The 22,500-nt window shown below is 37.1% G+C and overlaps 1 protein-coding gene across 1 annotated transcript in view; it reads right to left on the reverse strand.

The window, feature by feature from the left end:
- Positions 1–22,500, reverse strand: part of LOC115215520 — a 187,938-nt gene that overhangs the window by 4,860 nt on the left and 160,578 nt on the right. The window contains exon 2 of the mRNA XM_029784694.2: positions 18,016–18,153. Within this exon, the coding sequence (XP_029640554.1) occupies positions 18,016–18,153 (138 nt within the window). The remainder of the gene's footprint in view (positions 1–18,015; positions 18,154–22,500) is intronic.

A 22,500-nucleotide genomic window follows, 5' to 3' on the forward strand; every position in this document is an offset into this window, starting at 1 on the left:
AGGTAAATTAACAAGAACAAGAATATTAAATTAGACAGAGATGCCGAAATCAGAGAATTAGACCAGAGCCACCATTACAAATACCTAGGAGCAAATATGCTAATTAAAATATAAAAAACACAGAAAATGAAGAAGGAAATGAGAGACGAGCACTAAATTGAACTCAAACTGATATTAAAAATTGAATTATCAGCTAGAAAAAAAGTGAAGACATAAATACACTAAACATTCCACTTCCTAATAATGGCTTCAGCATAATTAACTTGGAGTTAAGTGAGTTTGTAGAGCCTAGATAGATAAAAATATAATGTTTATCAGACTTCCGAAGCCACCGGCCAAAAACTGACAGAGACAGAATATATCTAACCCACACACAGGAAGAGCGGTATCTTATATAAATCGAAAATTACTACATGATAACAATATTAGGACTACAAAAACAATTGGAAGCAAGCAAAGGTAAGTGATTGGTGTAATAGGGTTGCATGAATAAGGAAAAAAGAAGAAAAAAAAAGTTTCTTTCTATGTAAGGAGTTATTTATATTAGGTACAGATTAGAAACTAACTACATAAAAAAAAAAAATTAGACAAGGACAAATCAACAGAAAGGAGTTGCAAAAATAAGTTGGTGAGCTGGCAGAAATGTTAGCACGCTGGACGAAATGCTTAGCGGTATTTCGTCTGCCGTTACGTTCTGAGTTCAAATTCCGCCGAGGTCGACTTTGCCTTTCATCCTTTCGGGGTCGATAAATTCAGTACCAGTTACGCACTGGGGTCGATGTAATCGACTTAATCCGTTTGTCTGTCCTTGTTTGTCCTCTCTGTGTGTAGCCCCTTGTGGGTAGTAAAGAAATAGGTATTTCGTCTGCCGCTATGTTCTGAGTTCAAATCCCGCCGAGGTCGACTTTGCCTTTCATCCTTTCGGGGTCGATTAAATAAGTATCAGTTACGCACTGGGGTCGATATAATCGACTTAATCCCTTTGTCTGTCCTTGTTTGTCCCCTCTATGTTTAGCCCCTGGTGGGCAATAAAGAAATAAGAAAGGAGTTGCAAAAATAAATAAATACAAAACAAGTAAAGTCCGTGCAGAATTTCAAAATATACTGAGGAGTAGAAGATAGAGGCATAGATGACTCCCAGACCATACCGCATGAGAGGGGAGAGAGAGAGAGAGAGAGAGAGAGAGAGAGAGAGAGAGAGAGAGAGAGAGAGAGAGAGAGAGAGAGAGAGAGAGAGAGAGAGAGAGGAAAGAGAGAGTGAGAGAAAGAAAGAAGGGAAGAAGAGAGGGCGTGAGAAGGCGAGAAAGAGAGTGAATGAGAGAGAAATAGAGAGGGAAAGAAAGAGGAGAGCCACCAGACTAAAAGCTAACAATTACTAAAAGCTGTGAACTTAAAAAAAGATGTCATTTCTACTGCTGAGGAGCGGTTCCTAACCACAAATAATAACAATAAAATATTTATAGCATAATGGATGTTAATAAGTATAGACAATACAACCAGTACAGTAAAACAGTTTCCCAGGTAACGAGTTGTTAGGATGTTACATATAATGGTTTCAAATTTCGGTACTGGAAAAGCAGTATTTTTAGAGGACGGGGATGTCGATAACATCGACTACAGCACTTGACCAGTACTTATCCACCGCAAAGGATGAAAGGTAAATTCAGCCTGGACGGAATTTGAACTTAGAACTCAAAGGCGGGCGAAATGGCGTTCAGCATTCAAGGCATCGGATATGAAATTTCTTAGTTCAAATGTCGTCGACACCAAATTTGCATTTCAGCCTTTCGGAGTCGGTCGGTGAATTGGTGAAAAAGGACCGGGATACATCGCGGTATTTGTCCCGGTTGATTAAAATCTGAGACGAAAACTTATTTTTTCTATTTGGATAATAGACTGATTTTGTTGCTTGATATCATACCATCATACGGCACCGTGGGTAATTTTAAAGGCCTCTCTGTTGAAAGCATTGGAGCCAGTTCTCCGGTTTGAGGATGACTTCTCCCATCATCGGTCTCAGATATCCCGTAAAGGGTTACGGAAACTACTTTCCCTCCTTACTAAAGAATAAGCATGGATTTGAAAGAATTGGCAGAGGCATGGGGAAATAGAAAGGTTTCTATCGTTAGCCCTGTCGTCAGACCTTTCAATTGTGTCCAACGACTTTCACAAAAGCTACCAGAAATATAAACTACTTACCCTTCTCGCCAAAAGGAAAATCACATGAGGATATTCACAGTGGCCTCAGCTGTTAACTGATGCAATCCTACACATGATAGTAAGTATTTAACATAAATTCACAAAACAGTAATGCTCGAGTATGGGCAATGCGTGTAGAGTGATTTCATTTCCTTGCGCACATCTTGAACAACCTCGGCTGACAGCACTTCTGAATCTGTAGAATTTATTGCGAACCAGTAATTCCCCACGGTAGCACTGCACCACCAAAGATTTCTGGAAATTATTCATGAACCTTGGACCGAAAGTCCTTTGGAGGAAACCAGCCGGTTGATTTTCGTCGAGGCCCAGGGTTTCCTCGAGAACGCCGTCATTCCTACCAGACACGTTAAATTTCCACAGATTGCATTGCCCGTCTGTTAGAGTTGTGAGCACTTGACTACATTCCAGGTGCCAATCGATTTGTCTCGGCTTTTGCTTGATCCAGGATTGCAACTCTGTTACAGAGACGAACAGTAAATAAAAGCCCCTGGAAAACGGCAAACACACTTTTTCACTTTTAAGGAGTATTGGAAATGCCGCAATCACAGTACATTTCTGCTCATCGGCATGCCCCGTTCTCAACGCAGCGGGTGTTGACAGCAAAGGAAGCGTACGACTTGTGGAACGGGTACCTTTCAGAAGAAGCGGAAGAACAAACGCCTCACCCCGTTCAGATATAACTACGGCATAACAGTCATGCGGTAATATATAACGGAGGCGATATAGTAATTCCCCACCCTGGCCCATTTGCTTCCTCTTAGCCCTATTGTTGTTATTGCTGCCGTTATTTTTATATTTTTCATAGTTCTCATTATCAATGTTGTTGCTGCTGTTCTTTACTTTGTCTATTGTCCTGATTGTGGTTGTTGTTGCTGTCAATGTTATTTATTGCTTTGGCGACGATGGTAGTGTCGATAGTAGCGGCACCGGTTTCAACGTCCGATCCTTCATTTTTTTTGCATTGTTGTTGTTCCAACACCATCTCCCTCTGGTGTTTCTGTCGAAAATTTTGACACCATCTTTTGATTTGTTTTCAAACCGTTAAGTTCCTGAAAGAGGAAATAATTCTTGCTAGAAGGGCGAAAACAAAACCGGACTAACAGGTTTCTCAGCATCCTGCTCCATTTAGCAACAACAAGGAGCAGAAATATCTTAACACAGACTTTTAAAGTACAACTAAAACGAACAAAACTCAGGAGAAATTTCAAAGAGAATTGCCGATGTAAAAATAACACCAGTAACAAATTCAAACTTGAGCATGAAGTCGCCATTTTAAGTGAGGTGGTGGAAAGTCGACTGAATCGACCTTAGAACGATAAAAAGCAATGTCGACCTCGGAGGTATTTGAACTCAGAGTTTGGAAGAAATGCCACTGAACACTGTCCGACGGGCTAACGATTCGGCCAGCTCACTGCCATCGAAATGCGAAATATATGTAAACAATTATAAACCCTAGGAAATAGATATCCACAACATAAAGACAGCAGCGCTGCCAGACATTAAGCACACATTAGGCAGAATACTTTCAATATAATAAAATAACACAAAAATTATACAAGTATGCAACCAACTCAGTTGTGCAGTGAAAACACACAAGAAAGATAAGAGTAATAACAATCATAATAAAAAAGAAGAAAAGATATAGATCACCTCCGCCATCTGCATGAAGAACAAAAATAAAGCAATAACAAAAAGCAGAAGGCAAAGCACAACAGCAGCACCGACAACATAGACAAAAAGAATTACAAAACTTAAGACAAAGAACACTAAGTGAAAAATATGACATGTAGTTGGATCGTATTCAACAGTAAGTAGGTAGATGTAGAGAAATGTATTAAAATGCCTTTCTAGAACCACATATCTAGTTCTGAGTTGAATTGATAGTTAGTAAGGACCAAGTAACATCAGTAAGATTATATTTTCAAAGAAAAAAAAATGGCTGCTGGCCAAGCATTATAGTTACGTCCAGCTACCTGGAGCCTCCCATTAATGTGTCGTAAAAGCAGTCTTACAAAACATTCGTCACGAAACTCACAGTGGTAGCCATTACTGTTTGTATGTAATTTTAAAGCATTATTTCATGGCCGACCTTCTTGTTAGTTCGGTTCGGTTCGGTTTATTACCAATTTCTCAGCTGATATTACTTACTATTTTTTTTTTACTTTCATGTAAGTTACATCAGTGCTTTTATTGAAATCTGCCAACTCTTAAAATGCACCTGCTTACATGATACACAATCAGACACAGACGTACATATAGCTGTAAATCTATCTGTCTGTCTGTCTGTCTGTCTGTCTGTCTGTCTGTCTGTCTGTCTATCGATCTGTCTGTCTGTCTGTCTGTCTATCTATCTATCTATCTATCTATCTATCTATCTATCTATCTATCTACCTATCTATCTATCTATCTATCTATCTATCTATCTATCTATCTATCTATCTGTCTGTCTGTCTGTCTGTCTGTCTGTCTGTCTATCTATCTATCTATCTATCTATCTATCTATCTATCTATCTATCTACCTACCTACCTACCTACCTATCTATCTGTCTATCTATCTATCTATCTATCTATCTATCTATCTATCTATCTATCTATCTATCTATCCGCAATATAAACATCCACACACACATGTACACACCACACACACATACACACATAAACACAGACACATAAACACACACACGCACACCCATATACACATGTATTATCGCATTTGGAAATTTTGAAAAATTTAAAAACAAGTATTATTACATAGTACATAAAGAGAAATATAGCCATAAAGAATGGTTTGAAATTTTAGAACAAAACCAGCAATTTAGGGAAAGTGGGGCTAAGTCGATTATATCGACCCCTGTATTGAACTGGTATTTATTTTATTGACCTCAAAAGGATGAAATGCGAAGTCGATTTCGACGGTACGTAAAGACGGACGAAATGCCGCTAAACGCTTTGCCCAGGGGCTACCGGTTCTGCCAGATCACCACCCTAATATTGATACAAATAATGGTTCATAAGGTAAGGTGTAAACTCTTTAATCAAAAAATCTAGACAAAGTCACTCACAAGAATCGAACGCTGCGTCTGTTTTGGACCGGTAAACCACGATGCCACTGTCCAAATGGACTTTCTTGTTTTTGATGTAATAGTATCAAGTGCATCCTGTCTACCGCAGACATGTGAGTCGATTATATGAGGGATTTTGTTAACATTTTAGATCTTCGAAGCTTTAAGCCCGTATATTATCAAGAATCAGGATTATTTTAAGGCGGCGATCTGACAGAATCGACATACCGTTGGAAAACTGCGTTGCGGTATTCATTTAACCACTTCGCTTACTGAATTCAAATTCCACCGAAGTCAGTTTTGCTTTTCATCCATCCGATTCGATAAAAATAAAGAACCAATCAGGTACCGACTAATCCTCTCAAATCTGGCCTTGTACGTAAATTAGATAGATAGATAGATAGATAGATAGATAGATAGATACATACATACATACATACATACATACATACATACATACATACATACATACACAAAAAGAGGAAAAATAAAGGAAAAATAAACAACTCGTGAAGAACAAGTTGTAACCAATATTCCAATAATTTAATGTTTTGAAAGGAAGTGTAAGAGTCATAATGTTTCGGACGCCAATCTTTCTTCATAAGAAAACTATAGATCAAAAGTAAAAGAGCAGGGTGCAAGCAGAAAAGATATTGAGAAGAGAGAGAACTGTGGAAAAGTAAAAGAGCAGGGTGCAAGTATAAAAGATATTGAGAAGAGAGAGAACTGTGCAAGGCTTAGGGGGTCAGGTGGAAATGCACTCCTATGTGTGTGTGCGGGGTGGGGAGTTAAGAAAGAAGGAAGGAGCCGTGTTGTGTGTTCATTGGTTTAGAAGTGTATCCGTGTTTTGATACAGGCAAAAGGGAATTGCTGTGTGCGTAACCAAATTTGCTCGACTTCTTTCTTATATGGCAAATGGTACTAGTTAAAACTAGGATACTTTTAAAAGAAAAAATAATCTATGTCAAAGGCAAAATTTCAAACAAAAGAGTTGTAAATGAGCTTCAACAAAGCTGATGTACAAAATAGATGAAGGGAATTTGATATTTAGAGCGTTGTAGATTATGAAAGGAAAATAGTGTTCCAGTATAGGATCAGTTTAGGTCTCGTCTTTTAATGGATGTTGTTGCTACTGTAGGATAACAAAACGCACACAAGTTGACATTCAAGTGTTCTGCAACTATTAGATGTTGATATCTATTGCCATTTAAGGCTACGACAAGGATAAAGTACAATATGTTGTGGTTTGATGGGAAAATTCACGCATGCGTACTTCATTACTACCTCAGAAGTACGAAGGAATCAGTAATACAAGGAATAAAATAGGAATAAACAAGGAATAAAGTTCATATTATTAACAAATCAGTCAACAGATGTGGAATTTCGATTGGTTGTACAGAAGATGACTATCTGAAAGATAACAATGATGCTGAAAGTAACAGAAAGTAACAATAATTATGGACTGCGACGACGAGGAAGTTCCGTATGATAATATTATTCATTTTGAATATCATGAAGGTTTGTTCAGTGCTAGAAATGAAAAACTGCATGATTTTGCAAGAATTTAATTAACGTTTGTCTTTGAAATATTAAAGATTTATCATGTAACTGTAATCGAACTCCATATTTAATTTCAACGTCTCTTTTCTATAAAAAAAAAGAAAGCTGACATATCCATTTTCATTCACTGATTTATAACTTTCATCTTAATATTCATAGCCTGAAACTGCCTTGTTTTACCTAATTAGAAATAAAAATTCACCACTAAAACGCATTATTGTGATGAGTGTCACAACGACGATGGCAGTCAATCAAGTACAATGCATACAGGAAAAGCAACAAGTGCAAATATCCATAAGAGCTACAGGGCCGTATTTACTCAGTTGGATGAATAGGTTTTAATGTGAATACTATATAATAATTGCTGCTATTTCTGTTGCTCATTGTTTTATTCTTGTAGTTAGTTAAGATATAATTTTTGGTACTGTTATTGATAGGCTTTTGACGCCGTTTTGAATTTCGGATTCTCAGAGATACAAAGGTGTGTGTGTGTGTGTGTGTGTGTGGTGTGTGTGTGTGTTGTGTGTGTGTGTGTGTATGTGTGTGTATACGTGTATGATGCTTGCATATTCCTATCTGTGAATATGTTTATGAGTAATCGTATATATAAACGTGTTTTTTTTATTTACATATATGTGCTTGTATACATCTGTATATATATATATGTGCTTATATGTGAATATACCTGCATGTTTATGTACATGGAAATATGTTTGCAAATGTATGTGTGTGTGTGTATATATATATATATAATATATATATATATATATATATATATATACATACATACATACATACGCACACATATATGTATACATGTATATATATATATACACACACGCATACGTACATATGTGTATATTTACATATACATATATAGACACCCGCATACATACATGCATACATACATACATACATACATTCACACATATGCATATATATATATATATATATATTATATATATATATATATATATATATATATATGTATATATATATAAGCACGAAATGTAACCTTTCCTCATTTATAACGACCAATATTTACCAATAAATATCTTGCTGTGTTTAGAATAAGCCTAGACGTGACCTTTCAGTACAAACCATAGAATATGACTTGTATGAGACCTGTTTTCGAATACATGTTTCACCTCTTTGACTGTGCTTACATGCCTGCTTGAATGATTCCATATATATAAAACTAATTCTACTTTACACGAAATAGATTTCAATTTATAACTACATAGGAAAGCTAACTGGAACACAACAGACTGCACCTCAAAATTTCCTATTATCTTCGTTCTTTTTTTCCTACTGCACTATAAATATTAGTCTTCTTCTTCCTCTCAACCGCCTTCACGTCCAGCTTTCTTTCTCTCCTATTCCCTTAAGCATTTCAGCCTCGTTAGGTCTTGTCAATCGTGACTACTAGCAGCCACCGGCTGCATAGACGAGGTTTGTTTTTTTCGATATAGAGGAAAATATTGAAAAAACTGCTATTGTGAAAAGCCGCGTGCTTGGATAAATATCAGTTAAATGCATGTAACACATTTATATTTAGTATGATACATAGATGACTATTTTCAGGAGTGGCTGTGTGGTAAGTAGCTTGCTTACCAACCACATTGTTCCAGGTTCAGTTCCACTGCGTGGCACCTTGGGCAAGTGTCTTCTACTATAGCCTCGGACCGACCAAAGCCTTGGGAGTGGATTTGGTAGACGGAAACTGAAAGAAGCCCGTCGAATATATATATACATGTATATATGTATACATGTATATATATATATATATATATATATATATATATATATATATATATATATATATATGTATGTGTGTGTGTGTGTGTGTGTGTGTGTGGGAATGTGTGTGTATAGGTTTGTCCTCCCAACATCGCTTGACAACTGATGCTGGTGTATTTACGTCCCCGTAACGTAGCGGCTCGTCAAAAGAACCGATAAAATAATTATTCGGCTTACAAAGAATAAGTCCTGGGGTCGATTTGCTCGACTAAAGGCCGTGCTCCAGCATGGCCGCAGTCAAATGACTGAAACATGTAAATGGATAAAAAGAACGAAAGAATACGGTTTTTTCCTGCGTTTGCGAATTCCAATATGGCATTAAGCAGAATCCTATATGTATCATATATGCATACTCTTTTACTCTTTCATACGTTTCAGTCATTTGAATGCGACCATGCTGGAGCACCGCCTTTAGTCGAAGAAATCGAACATGGACTTATGCTATCGGTCTCTTTTGTCGAACCGCTAAGTTTTTGGGACATAAACATACCAACATCGGTTGTGAAGCGGTGGTGGGGAGACAAACACAAACACAAAGACACATTCACATTAATATATACACACACATACATACACACACACACACACACAAACACACACACACACACATACATATATATATATGACGGGCTTCTTTCAGTTCCAGTATACCAAATCCACTCAAGGCTTTCGTCATCAGCCCGAAGCTTTAGTAGGCGACACTTGTACAAGGTGCCACGCAGTGGGGCTGGACCTGGAACCATGTGGTTGAGAAGCAAGCATCTTACTACACAGCCACACCTGCACCTATATGCATATGCCTTTTGTATGCATGTATATGATTTTTATTGCTTTAGTTTTAAGTTCTTCTTGAGAGAGTTCAAGCCGGTCGCTAACAAAGCGGCAAGACTTTCAGAGTTAAGAGACTTCCTAGTGTTTGTAAACATGTTGGTGAGTTGGTGTGTTTGTTGAATTGTCGATGCATACACCCAAGTGTGTGTATATATTCACAAAAGGGTAATTTTTGGAATGTCTTACAAATTTCTACTGTGCTACTAATAGATTGAATTTGGAGAATCAGCGTCAATTTTTTTTGCTTTTCCTGCGTAAAACCGATTATTCTCAGGTTCATGTGCAAATTTGTTGGTACATAATCTAATGCACCTACGATGATGGATACAAATGAGAGTTCATAATCAGGGTACAAGAGCTCTAAACTCCACTTTAATTCACCATAAATTTTCTCTTTTTCCTGGACTTTCGATTGTACATTCAGATCCGCTGGGCAGCTGACCTCTACAATAGTGCATGACATTTTATTCTCAGCCCCCCACAACAATAATAAGTCTGTTATGTTTGTACCAAATTGATGTTTTTTATTGGGCTGTTCCACCAATATTCCTTGATTCTAAAGCTGTGAACACCTGCTGGTTCTGACATGCCTTTGATGTATACGCCAGAGGCCATTCTTCCTGCGGGTAGCACTGTAAATAGTCTTTGTAACTATATCATGCCTCAGAAGCATGACATAGTTCTATGTATGTATATCCAGTGAGAGAGCAGTGCATGCCATCAAAGTGACGCTGGGGTAAAATATACTCCAGTATACCCATCATAGCTATCCGTCTCATAAGGGTACACCAGTATGTATGTATGTATGTATGTATGTATGTATTGTATGTATGTATGTATGTATGTATGTTTTTATGTATGTATACATGTCGGTATATGTGCATATTTGTATGTTTTATTTTATGTATGTATTCTCATGCGTGTAGTTACATGTCTAAATGATAAATCTCTGGAAAGTTTTACAGATTTTTACAGTTCCATTGATGGATTGGATTTGTAGTCTTCCTCCTTTCAGGTTTTGAGAAGCCTAATTTCTCAAGATTGGTATTTAGGCAGTATGTTACATATCCCAGAGCCCCAATAATTACAGGTATAAACCTGAACTTGTAATCGGGATAAAATAGCAGTACATTCCTCAGTAGTTCCTCAATATTATGTATGTTTGTATGTATATATGCACACATGAATGCATGCATGCATGCATGTATGTATGTATGTATGTATGTATGTATGTATGTATGTATGTATGTATGTATGTATGTAGGGATGGATGGATGGATGGATGGATGGATGGATGCATGTATGTATGCATGTATGTACGTGTATATATGTATGTATGCGTTTTTGTATGTATGCATGTCTGCAAGTATGTATATATATGTAAGTATACATACTTGTATGCATGTATAATTGTGTGCGTGTGTGTGTTCATGCCTATATGTACATATGTATGAATGTATGTAATCATTATGTCTCTGCTAGGCGTAAGAATTCTATGAGCTGTACATCGAAAGAAAAAAAATCTGTTTCGTCTCAGATTTTTCAGAAAAAAAAATTTAATAAAAGATTTGCTTAATTATGCATGGTAGTATCAAGGGTATGTCTTTCAAACTATATTCATAAAAAATATTAAATGAAAGGATATATAAATTATGATCAGAAACGTTTGAAATTTATATTATACAAGCAGTATCGGCCGGCGTTGCTCGGGTTTGTAAGGGAAATAACTATATAAGCATTTTTAGAGATGTAAAGTATAATAGCCATATCAATATAGCTAACCACAAAGGTGGGGTGTGTGTGTGTGTTACTGTAGCTTTTTACGTTCTGAGATTTAATAATAAATTTTTAGAGAGTTACTTCCCTTATATATGCCAAAAATGCATAAAAAATGGGAAAAATTTATGGTAAATTTTTTTTAAATCGTAGACTCATCGTAGACGCGCGCTAATACCCAGAAGCGCTCGATATGAATCACGACTATGAGATACCCGGTTTTGGTCAAACTGCACCGCAAAATGTGGGAGTAGTTAGGAATCTAAATCGTAGGAGACAGACAGCACACAACCTCACTTTTATATATAAAGATTATATATAAGTATATTTTGAATATTGCAATATATTAGGGCGGTGCATAATCATTGCGGCTTATTTTCCACAAATTTTATTCAACAAAAAGGTCTCACTGTCTGCCAAGCAAATGGGAAGCAGTAATTGAAGTCGATGGTGAATATGCTCCGGAATAATCATTTAAAGATGTTTTTGTTACATTTTGTTATTGTTTTTGTTGAATAAAATTTGTTCGAAAAAATACCGCAATGATTATGCACAAGCCCAATATTTCACATGGGAAGCGACAGGTATTAATCATAGCAAATTTATGCAGAAAACGTACATTGAATATAACTTCAATGTTGTGATTTACACCTGTGTCTCTGTAACAGTTATATGTTCAGGATATTATATAATGATATGTATATGTGAATGGAATGCATGCTATATTGATTATTGACAAAATATACTACACATTTTTAAAAAATGAACTGTATGTAATGTGTTGTAGCATGTCTAGGCATTCGTTATTTATTAGTTTCAGCTTATTTCTTTTAAAGCGCCGTCATTTTTGACGTTACCGATATACTAGTATGTGTGTGTATGAGTGTACATACATACATAGACACACACACGCACACACACACACACACACACGCACACATATACACACACACACATATATATATATAAATAACCTGGAGTGAACGTTTAACAATTTTATATCCTCTCACGTCGATTTTATTACGAACTGATCCGTTGCCGATCGCTACGAAATATTCTATAACAACACGTCGCTATGACGACTTCATTCAGAAGATGAGAACAACAGGGTTTAGTTAGGTTAATGGACTTAGGAAGATTATTGTTTCAAAAACACAAAGGACTAACATCGAATATATGAAAAATCAATAACGAAAAAGATTAAAGTCGTATACACTTGCGTCTTCAATATAAGCATGTTCGAAAGAAAATTGTTCTCTGTTTGCAAAAATATACATACATACCTACACACACACACACACACATATATATACACACACTCATTATATTACATTATACATATATATATATATATATATATATATAATGTGTGTACACATATATATACATATATATAATATATATATATACATATATATATATATATATATATATATATATATATAATATATATATATATATATATATATATATATATATATATATAATGTATATATATATATATGTATATATATGTGTACACACATTATATATATATATACATATTTGTTGGCATATGAATATTTTATTAGTATATCAATATGCACATATATGAGTATATGTGTGTGAGGAGAGACAGGGAGAGAGAGAGAGAGAGAGAGGGATGATAAAATTACACATTTATCGGAAATATGGGCATGTGTGTTTGTACTCAAAAAGATACAGGGAGGAAGGGAGGATGAAAAGTGAGAGAAATAGCTAGAAAGATGAAAATAGACAGAGTGATATAAATAGATAGGTAGATAGAGAGAGATAAATAGATAGATAGAGAGAGAAAGAGAGAGAGAGAGCGAGAGAGAGAGAGAGCGAGAGCGAGAGAGCGAGAGAGCGAGAGAGCGAGAGAGAGAGCGAGAGAGAGAGAGAGAGAGAGCGAGAGAGCGAGAGAGCGAGAGAGAGAGAGAGAGAGAGAGAGAGAGAGAGAGAGAGAGAGCGAGAGAGAGAGAGAGAGAGAGAGAGAGAGAGAGAGCGAGAGAGAGCGCGAGCAAACATACTTGTCGGTGGCATTATGCCGAATATGTCTTTATCCGATTGTTTTTGTAAAAATTATTTACAAAGATACACGAACACACACACACACACACACACATACACACACACACCACACACACACACACACACACACACCACACACACACACAGACACAGACACACACACACACGGTAAACAGTTGGATCTGAGGAAACTTATGGTGGTCGGTGTTATCAGATACACTACACACACACACACATACACTCACATACACTCATACCACATCAATATATTCTATTATTACTGATAAATACGAACTATACAACAAAACTTGTGGATAATAAGTCAATAAGTAATCTCGGTTAGTCTTGTTTTGTATCTTAAATCATAAACACTCTGCAGAAACAGAATTTTTTTGGATTGGCATTAGCTAGTTAATTAAAATATTCCAACGCGTAGGAATGGCTGTGTGGTAAGTAGCTTGCTTACCAGCCATATGGTTCCGGGTTCAGTCCCACTGCGTGGCACTTTAGGCAAGTGTCTTCTACTATAGTCTACAGCAGTTACAAATGACAGAAGAATGTTAAACAAATAATAAATATACAGTAATCTCTCGCCATATCGTGGTTCACCTATCGCGGTTCACTTATCGCGGTTTGTTATTTAAGCTTACGTTGATTCTTCAGTGGTGTTGTTTTGCATTTATAAAATAAATATAGGCGCAGGAGTGGCTGTGTGGTAAGTAGCTTGCTTACCAACAACATGGTTTCGGGTTCGTTCCACCGCGTAGCACCTTGGGCAAGTGTCTGCTCCTATAGCCTCGGGCCGACCAAAGCCTTGTGAGTGGATTTGGTAGACGAAACTGAAAGAAGCTCGTCGTATATATGTATGTGTGTGTATATGTTTGTGTGTCTATGTTTGTCCCCCTAACTTCGCTTGACAACCAATGCTGGTGTGTTTACGTCCCCGTAACTTAGCGGTTCGGCAAAAGATTGCTACTCATAGTGAGAAATGTTCTTTTGAGAAAAACGCGGAAAACGCTGGAAATGCTTGATATCACAACAATGCCCAACTACACAAGGATAATATCCACATTTTAGCAAAATATTTGCAGTTTTGCACAGTCTAATAACGTCCAGAGGTATATCCTTCGTTATTTTTCTGAGATTTTGCTACCTGAAATCTGAGGTATTAGTCTTGCCTTAAGCAGACATTAGACATCTGTACTCATAGATAGAATGCAATAGCGTTGTAGGTTAATTCTTATGCAGGATAAAATGAAGTCGTTACTACTCAGCAAAAGCTAGGTTCATATTTAATAAACTCTAAAACGATAGAAGACAAAATGGGGTTGGTGGGGGGACTTAAATGCAAATCGTAGAGATAACGAAGCAAGATACTCTCAGAGTCTTGTCTAATTACTGCTTCACCCTAGGTCAACCATTATTGCGTAGACAATGATCAAAACTGTTCCAGCCGTGGCCATTGTTTTTTATTTCCAAACATATTATTTTATCCAAGATGATATTTCTGTTTTAAGTGAGAAGCGCATCACTTGTACAGTATTTTAGCTGCTATTTCTGTCAGGTTAAACGATCACGTTCATTTAGATGTTTTAAAAAGATTAAGAAGTTTGGTCCGGATTTTAGTATTCTATGCACTGACGCTCTATGCAAGGGATAATCTTCTCTGTCATCTGCTTCAAACCAACCACAACGAACAAGACTTTTGATGTCTATAAAGCGATTTAACTTATTTCTTTTTGTCTAACTGAAGCCATCATTCCATTTTCTTTAATCCAGTTATTAGAAACAAAGGCAGGTAAATTGTTTGACCACCCGCTTCGTTAGTATATAGAAAATCAAAATAATCAAAATAGAAATATTCACTTCTGCTTACACTACTCTTAAGACAAGCTTAACTCAGTAAGATTTGGCATTAAAACATATTAACCTCCCTCTGCTATTTCTGTACACTCTTGTCAATAATATTTGATATATTTCGGAGCCATAGTTTACTCCGATCCACGTAAGATGCTCTTTTATTATAGGATATATTTAGGGCAGGAACAGAAAGCAATGATCCTGTTGAGACTACAATTTGCTATGTAATTGGTCAGACGCCAAATCGTTGCTAGCTATATTTTAGAATAAGTTCTGTAAGTGTGTGGTGCATGACTGCCAAATGTAATTGATTTTTTCTTCCAAGGTTGAAGGATGCTGTATTATTGTGAGGTCAAATAAGGTTAAGTTCTTTTATAGGAATATATTATTGATTTAGCAGCAAAGAGTTCTCAAAATATTAAATTTAATTGCATATATTACTATGACGGCCTGGAAAGTGTAGACATGTCTGTGTGGTTAAGAAGTTCGCTTTGTAATCACGTGATTCTGATTTCGATTTCTTTAAACAAACCCTTGAGGCAATTGTCTTCCACTATAGTATCGGATTGACCAATAATTTGTGAAAAGAATATGACACAGAAACTGGAAGGATGTCCCTCGTGTGTGTATATCGTTGGCGATTATATAGCAGCGTCGAGAACATCGAATAAAAACCAGAAAACCTGTGCTATACAATCGAATTTTTTAGATATTTATTTACAAGTTAAAGACATTCTCTTGGCATTTCCTCTACCAGAAACCCTGTGAAACTTGTGAATAGACTGACGCACTGGAAACATGTGACCAACGATGCGGTGGTTGACACTTTGTTATATTTTAAATAACATATACATCGAAGGTGGATTACATTTCAAACTGAAGAAGCAATAACAACAACAACAACAATAATGGTTTCATATTTTGGCACAATGCCAGTAATTTCGTGGGGAGGGGAAAGTCAACCCCAGTGAAAGAAATTGAAATGGTATGTCTCGTAGAGCTTCTACAGAAAATTTGCTCCTTAGGAATAAGAAAGATTATCGGAAGGGTTTTGAGTCCTTGCAAAATTATTGCAAGTTTATGGATATCTAAGGTTACAATAAATAACTCATTATCGACATAAATTCTACCAAGAATAAGACAAAACCTGAGTTAAGTCGAATATGAATAATAATAATGATGATGATGATGATGACAATGACGATGATAAGGATTTATTTTATCAGCCACATATGTACAGATAATGGTAAATCAGAAGAGCAGCCAACTATTTGTGTGGGGGTTTACATAAAAGATGAAGGTAAAGAAATGGAAAAGATAGTGAAATGTGATAATGACAATATTTTTTAACAATATGCACACAGCCATAAATTTGAGGGAAGAAGATTTGACTATGTGGACACTCTATTTTATTGACCCCTGAACGATGAAAGAGAAAGTTAAAATCGGAACGATTTGAACTCTAAACGAAAAGATACGTAACAAATACAGCAAAACAGTTTTTGACTGACACTCTAACAATTCTTCTAACACCAAGAAGGCGCCATTTTGAGTTGGTGTGACAGTCGATTAAATCGTTCCTTCTAATTCATTGGCGATAAAATAATGATCTGTAAAGAAAACTGGAAGTCTCGTAACGAGATGTATAATTGCTAAATGTGCCAAGGAGCAACCCTACCTATCATCCAGTTCTCAAAGGCGCGACCTTTTATGTCACCCAGTAACCAAAGGCACGACCCATTATGCCTCAATTGTACGATTCCTTATTATACAACGTCAGAGGTAAGACACATTTTGTCATCCAATGTCATGAGTTCTAATAATTCCAGAAGACCATAAGTTTTAAAGATATGAGTAGAGTACGGTCGGTTAAATCGACCCCGATATTTCGCTGGTACTTTATTTAATCGACCCCGATATTTCACTGGTACTTTATTTAATCGACCCCGATATTTCACTGGTACTTTATCTAATCGACCTTGTTATTTCACTGGTACTTTATTTAATCGACCCCGATATTTCACTGGTACTTTATTTAATCGACTCTGTTATTTCACTGCAACTTTATTTAATCGACCCTGTTATTTCACTGCTACTTTATTTAATCGACCTTGTTATTTCACTGGTACTTTATTTAATCGACCCCGATATTTCACTGGTACTTTATTTAATCGACCCCGATATTTCACTGGTACTTTATCTAATCGACCCCGATATTTCACTGCTACTTGATTTAATCGACCCTGATACTTTATTTAATTGACCTCGATATTTCACTGCTACTTGATTTAATCGACCTAGTAAAGATGAAAAACAATCACTAAATGCAAAAAATTTTGAATGTTTGATGTAGGAAGATAAAATCACTGGAAAATGTATGTGTATGGCCTGAACTGATGATTTCAGTTGATGTAGAAAGACCTAAAGTTCATTGATTAGTCAGAAGAATAAGAGGAGCTTTAGAGACTAGTGGAAAAGGGAGGAGGTAGAAGTTATCCTCAAATCAGATACCTGTCCCGAATAAAGTGGAGTGTATTAAAGGCACTCGAGGAAAGGCGGTTGTAAATCGGACGACCTTTTCGGTGTTACACTTAAGAACATGTAGTCTATCCGACAGGCTTCTATACAATTTCCATTTGCGCATGGCTTGGGTCGAACCCAGAACTACAAATTACGAAGAGAACTTCTTGTCTACTAGACCTTGACTGTCATAGATCAGTAACATATCGAGTGGATGAATGAAATATTTTCTCTTATAAATTTAAAAATATATCAGGCCAATTAGATCCTTAGAATTCAGTTAATTGTCTGCTATAGGTTCTTTAGTGTGTGTTGCTGTTGGTGGTAGATAGCGTTAAGATGAACTGATACTTACCAAATTCACTATCGGAACCATCTTCTAGATTTGAGTCTTCGGAATCTTCCGTACTGTGTTCGGTTTCTGATTTTCTGTCCGTATCTGCATCTTTCTGACACAGTCGTTGATAACCTCGACCTGTTGAACGGCTGTTATCTGAAATATCAAAAAAGAATACTGAGATGAATGCATGTAGCCATATGCAAACGGACATAAATGTACAAAGAGACAAACATAGTATTACATAGCAGTACTTAAGGATTTCGTGAAATCAGTTGTAGGATCGATTCTATCCTCAAGTAGTTGCTAGTTTATACAATTAACCAAAAGTAAAGCTTGGAACTGTTACACAAACATAGACACACATATACACATACACACACATGCATACACACATACATGTCAAATATAAACACATGCACATCAAATACATACACATATACATATACACGTTTCGAGGTAAACATAAAAATGTTAAGCTTCATGCTTCAAAGTAACATCGGAAAATGCGTACGACGCTTTCGCGTTTGTTGACTAAGCATTCTTAACAAGAAGTCATTGTAAAACCGTAAAACAATAAGGAAACTAGCTGAGAATAATACCATTCTGTAAAGAATTTCATAAAAAGATAATTAGAGAATTGGCAGCAGAAGCTTTATTAACAGTAAAATACAAACCAGAAAAATAGACAGAAAATTCAGTAATATTGCAAAAAACTAAGAACTGTTGATAATTACTGAAACTATGTTTGAGCTAATGGTTTGTATGTTACATCTTGCGATGCTGATCTTATCGATATCGTTTTCTTTTGATGCCTTATCGATATCACAATAGCTTATCGAGATACACTATACACGATATCTTAACGGTATCGTTTTCCTTTGATGCCAGGTGTTCACTATAAATGTGGCAGTAAATAAACACTAACAGAAGATAATCCAAGAATCTCTAGAAATATTAATAGGTTTAGGAATGCTACTTTTCTAAACTGAACCTAAAGAACGAGTGAATAAAGGTTCCAATTGTATCTTCAATATGTATGTATACACGTATGTATGTCATTCTTCAGTTTATTTCAAGATTTCTTGCCAATAGAGAAAGAACCGGTTTCTTCATTGGAATTTCAACATCAACAACAGCGTATTATTATATGTATATATGTATGTTATGTCAGGTCACTTTCGAGTGCTACTGGTAACATGTAACCCAGTACAATCTGTTGCATGGTCGGGTCGTCGGCGACTAAACCGGCAACCCCACCAAGCTTGCTTGGTGAGGACGGTATTTATTGGACACCCTGCGGGATGAAAAACAAAACCCGTCAAAGGGTGGAGGAACTCTTGAGAGTCAACGGCCATCCAATAAATGTCTTAAGGCTGTATCATGCGCGGGGACATAGAAATAATCGGACTGAATACCCGATCGCGCGGTTAAACCATTGGGAGTGAAGGACTCCTAGCCTTTGTAAGGGCATCCTTCTAGGAGAAGGTAACTCGGGTAACTGGGGTAAATCCGACATAAAACCTACGGCTCAGTGGTTACCGATGATGTTGACTTGTTCTTCTTTTCGGATTATGGCTGCTGTTGCTTAGTGAATGGGATTGACTCAGTGCACAGCCTTTCCTCACTTAAAAAAAATCTTCTTGCACAGGCATTGCACAATAACAACATTGATTAAGCTTCGTGCAATGGCCATACTCGATAACGAGGGGGCAGCCACACATGTATGTATGTATGTAAGTATGTATGTATGTATGTATGTATGTATGTATGTATGTATGTATGTATGTATGTATGTACAGATTTGTATGTTTTATGCATATATTCTTAGTATTTAGTTACATATCTAAACATGCTCATATATATATTTAAATGATAAACTTCTGGAAAGTTTTACAGATTTTTACAGATTTTTACGGATTGGATCTGCATACTTTGAATTAGCTTTCTCCTTACTGGTTTTGAGAAGCCTAATTTCTCAGGATTGGTATTTAGGCAGCGTGTTACATATCCCAGGACCCCAATAATTATAGGTATAAACATGAACTTGTAATCTGGATAGAGTAACTGTAGATTTCTCAATAGTTCAGCATAGGTGTTTCTCTTTTTCACTGATCTTCAGCTTTATGTTAACGTCTGCATTTATATAGTGGGTTGGTAGAGTCTGGATGCGACGATGGCCTGGGGTGGACTCTAGGTCTCGGATTTATTCAACTGGTCAGCCTGTTTCACCGTACATTCGGGTTGAGAACGCTGGACAACTTCCAAAAATCCTTAACCTTGCAATGCTACAGAGGTGTCTTGCCCGTTTGGGATAAGCTTGCAAGACATGGTAAACGTCAGTCCAAGATGCGGTGGGGGGACAGGGAAACCGTCCCTCACGCTAGTGTCCACAGATAACTGAAATGTGGGCTTATGCTGAACACCTGTTGTCCGGCGATGGAAGAGTACAGCTGTCGACTGAGTCAATTATAAAAATTGACCCACCGGGAGTTCTAACGAACGAAGGTAAGAATTGTTTTCTCACAGTTGTAGCAATAGCAAAAGAGGAAGTATGGAAGACTAGGATAAAAGGAATTAAGACAGGCAACTTTATCTCTGTCCACTATTTATGATCATTTTTTTCTTTTCATTTGAAAAGGAAGCTGTGGCTGGAGAAGAGGTGTCTGTCGGAGGGTACGTTCCAAAAGAGATGGAAGCATGTTGCACGAGTGTTGTGCGTGCAAGGAACCGTGTGAATAGACGGAAAAAAAGAAAAAAAGAAAGGTATCAGCGGTAGATCGGGGCTTGTAGGGTCGGAGCGTGGCCTGGTCGTCGCTTCATTTGTGTTGTCCCTGTATTGTTAATTTCATTCGATTTTTTGTATATTGTATTTAAATTTTTAAAGTCACATTATATGTAAAATCGTATCGCTTCACTGATCCCATCAGTTGTTCTGTCCATTTCTATGTTTGGCCCCCGGTGGGCAATAAAGAAATTGGTATTTCGTTTGCCGTTACGTTCTGGGTTCAAATCCCGCCGAGGTCGACTTTGCCTTTCATCCTTTCGGGGTCGATAAATTAAGTACCAGTTACGCACTGGGGTCAATGTAATCGACTTAATCCGATTGTCTGTCCTTGTTTGTCCTCTCTGTGTTTAGCCCCTTGTGGGTAGTAAAGAAATAGGTATTTTGTCTCTTTCCGTTCTGAGTTCATATTCCGCCGAGGTCGATTTTGCCTTTCGGTGTCGATAAATTAAGTACCAGTTGTGCACCGGGGTAGATCTAATCGACTGGCCTCTTCCCCAAAAATTTCGGGTCTTGTGCCTAGAGTAGAAAAGAATATTATATTCGTGGGAAAGGGCGGTGAACTGGCAGAATCGTTAGCACGTTGGGGAAAATGCTTTGCAACATTTCGGCCACTTTTACGTTCCGAGTTCAAATTTCGTTGATGACAACTTTTTTTATCTTTCTGGGATAAAATGAGTACTTGGATGTGGCAGATTCGGCGAGCTGGCAGAATCGTTAGCACGCCGAGCGAAATGCTTAGCAGTATATCGTCTGCCGCTACGTTCTGAGTTCAAATTCCGCTGAGGTCGACTTTGCCTTTCATCCTTTCGGGGTCGATTAAATAAGTACCAGTTACGCACTGGGGTCGATGTAATCGACTTAATTCGTTTGTCTGTCCTTGTTTGTCCTCTCTGTGTTTAGCCCCTTGTGGGTAGTAAAGAAATAGATTCGGCAGAGCACTGAAAAAATACATTGGGACATTTAATTGGCTTCTGGTTTAAGCACAAAGCTAGCAATTATTACTGGATATCATCGATGCAGTACCGTAAAGGAGAAAAGGCAAAATTGACCTCGGAGGGACGTGAAACCCAAATGTAAAGAGCCGGAACAAATGTCGAATAATTGTGGCATTTGAGTTTTATTACATCCTGAGTTCAAATCTCACCAGATCCCTTGTCTAATTAGATTACATTTTTTTTTACGTTCTGAGTTTAAATCCAGATCCATCGTGGAATTTATTTTAGCCCTTAGCATGAATTTACGTTCTGGGTGAAATCCAGCTTAGATCTATTGTGGAATCTGGTTGCATCTCTTTAAATTCTGAGCTCAAATACTGCTAGATTAAACCCGCCGTTCCCACTTCCGAAATTAAAAAAAATTAACACAGAAATCATCAATAGGCGCAGGAGTGGCTGTGTGGTAAGTAGCCTGCTTACCAACCACATGGTTCCGGGTTCAGTCCCACTGCGTGGCATCTTGGGTAAGTGTCTTCTGCTATAGCCCCGGGCCGACCAAAGCCTTGTGAGTGGATTTGGTAGACGGAAACTGAAAGAAGCCTGTCGTATATATGTATATATATATGTATGTGTGTGTATATATGTTTGTGTGTCTGTGTTTGTCCCCCTAGTATTGCTTGACAACCGATGCTGGTGTGTTTACCTCCCCGTCACTTAGCGGTTCGGCAAAAGAGACCGATAGAATGAGTACTGCGCTTACAGAAGAATAAGTCCCGGGGT

This window comes from Octopus sinensis, linkage group LG9 (assembly GCF_006345805.1).
Source record: "Octopus sinensis linkage group LG9, ASM634580v1, whole genome shotgun sequence".
In the NCBI taxonomy this organism is placed as follows: domain Eukaryota; kingdom Metazoa; phylum Mollusca; class Cephalopoda; order Octopoda; family Octopodidae; genus Octopus; species Octopus sinensis.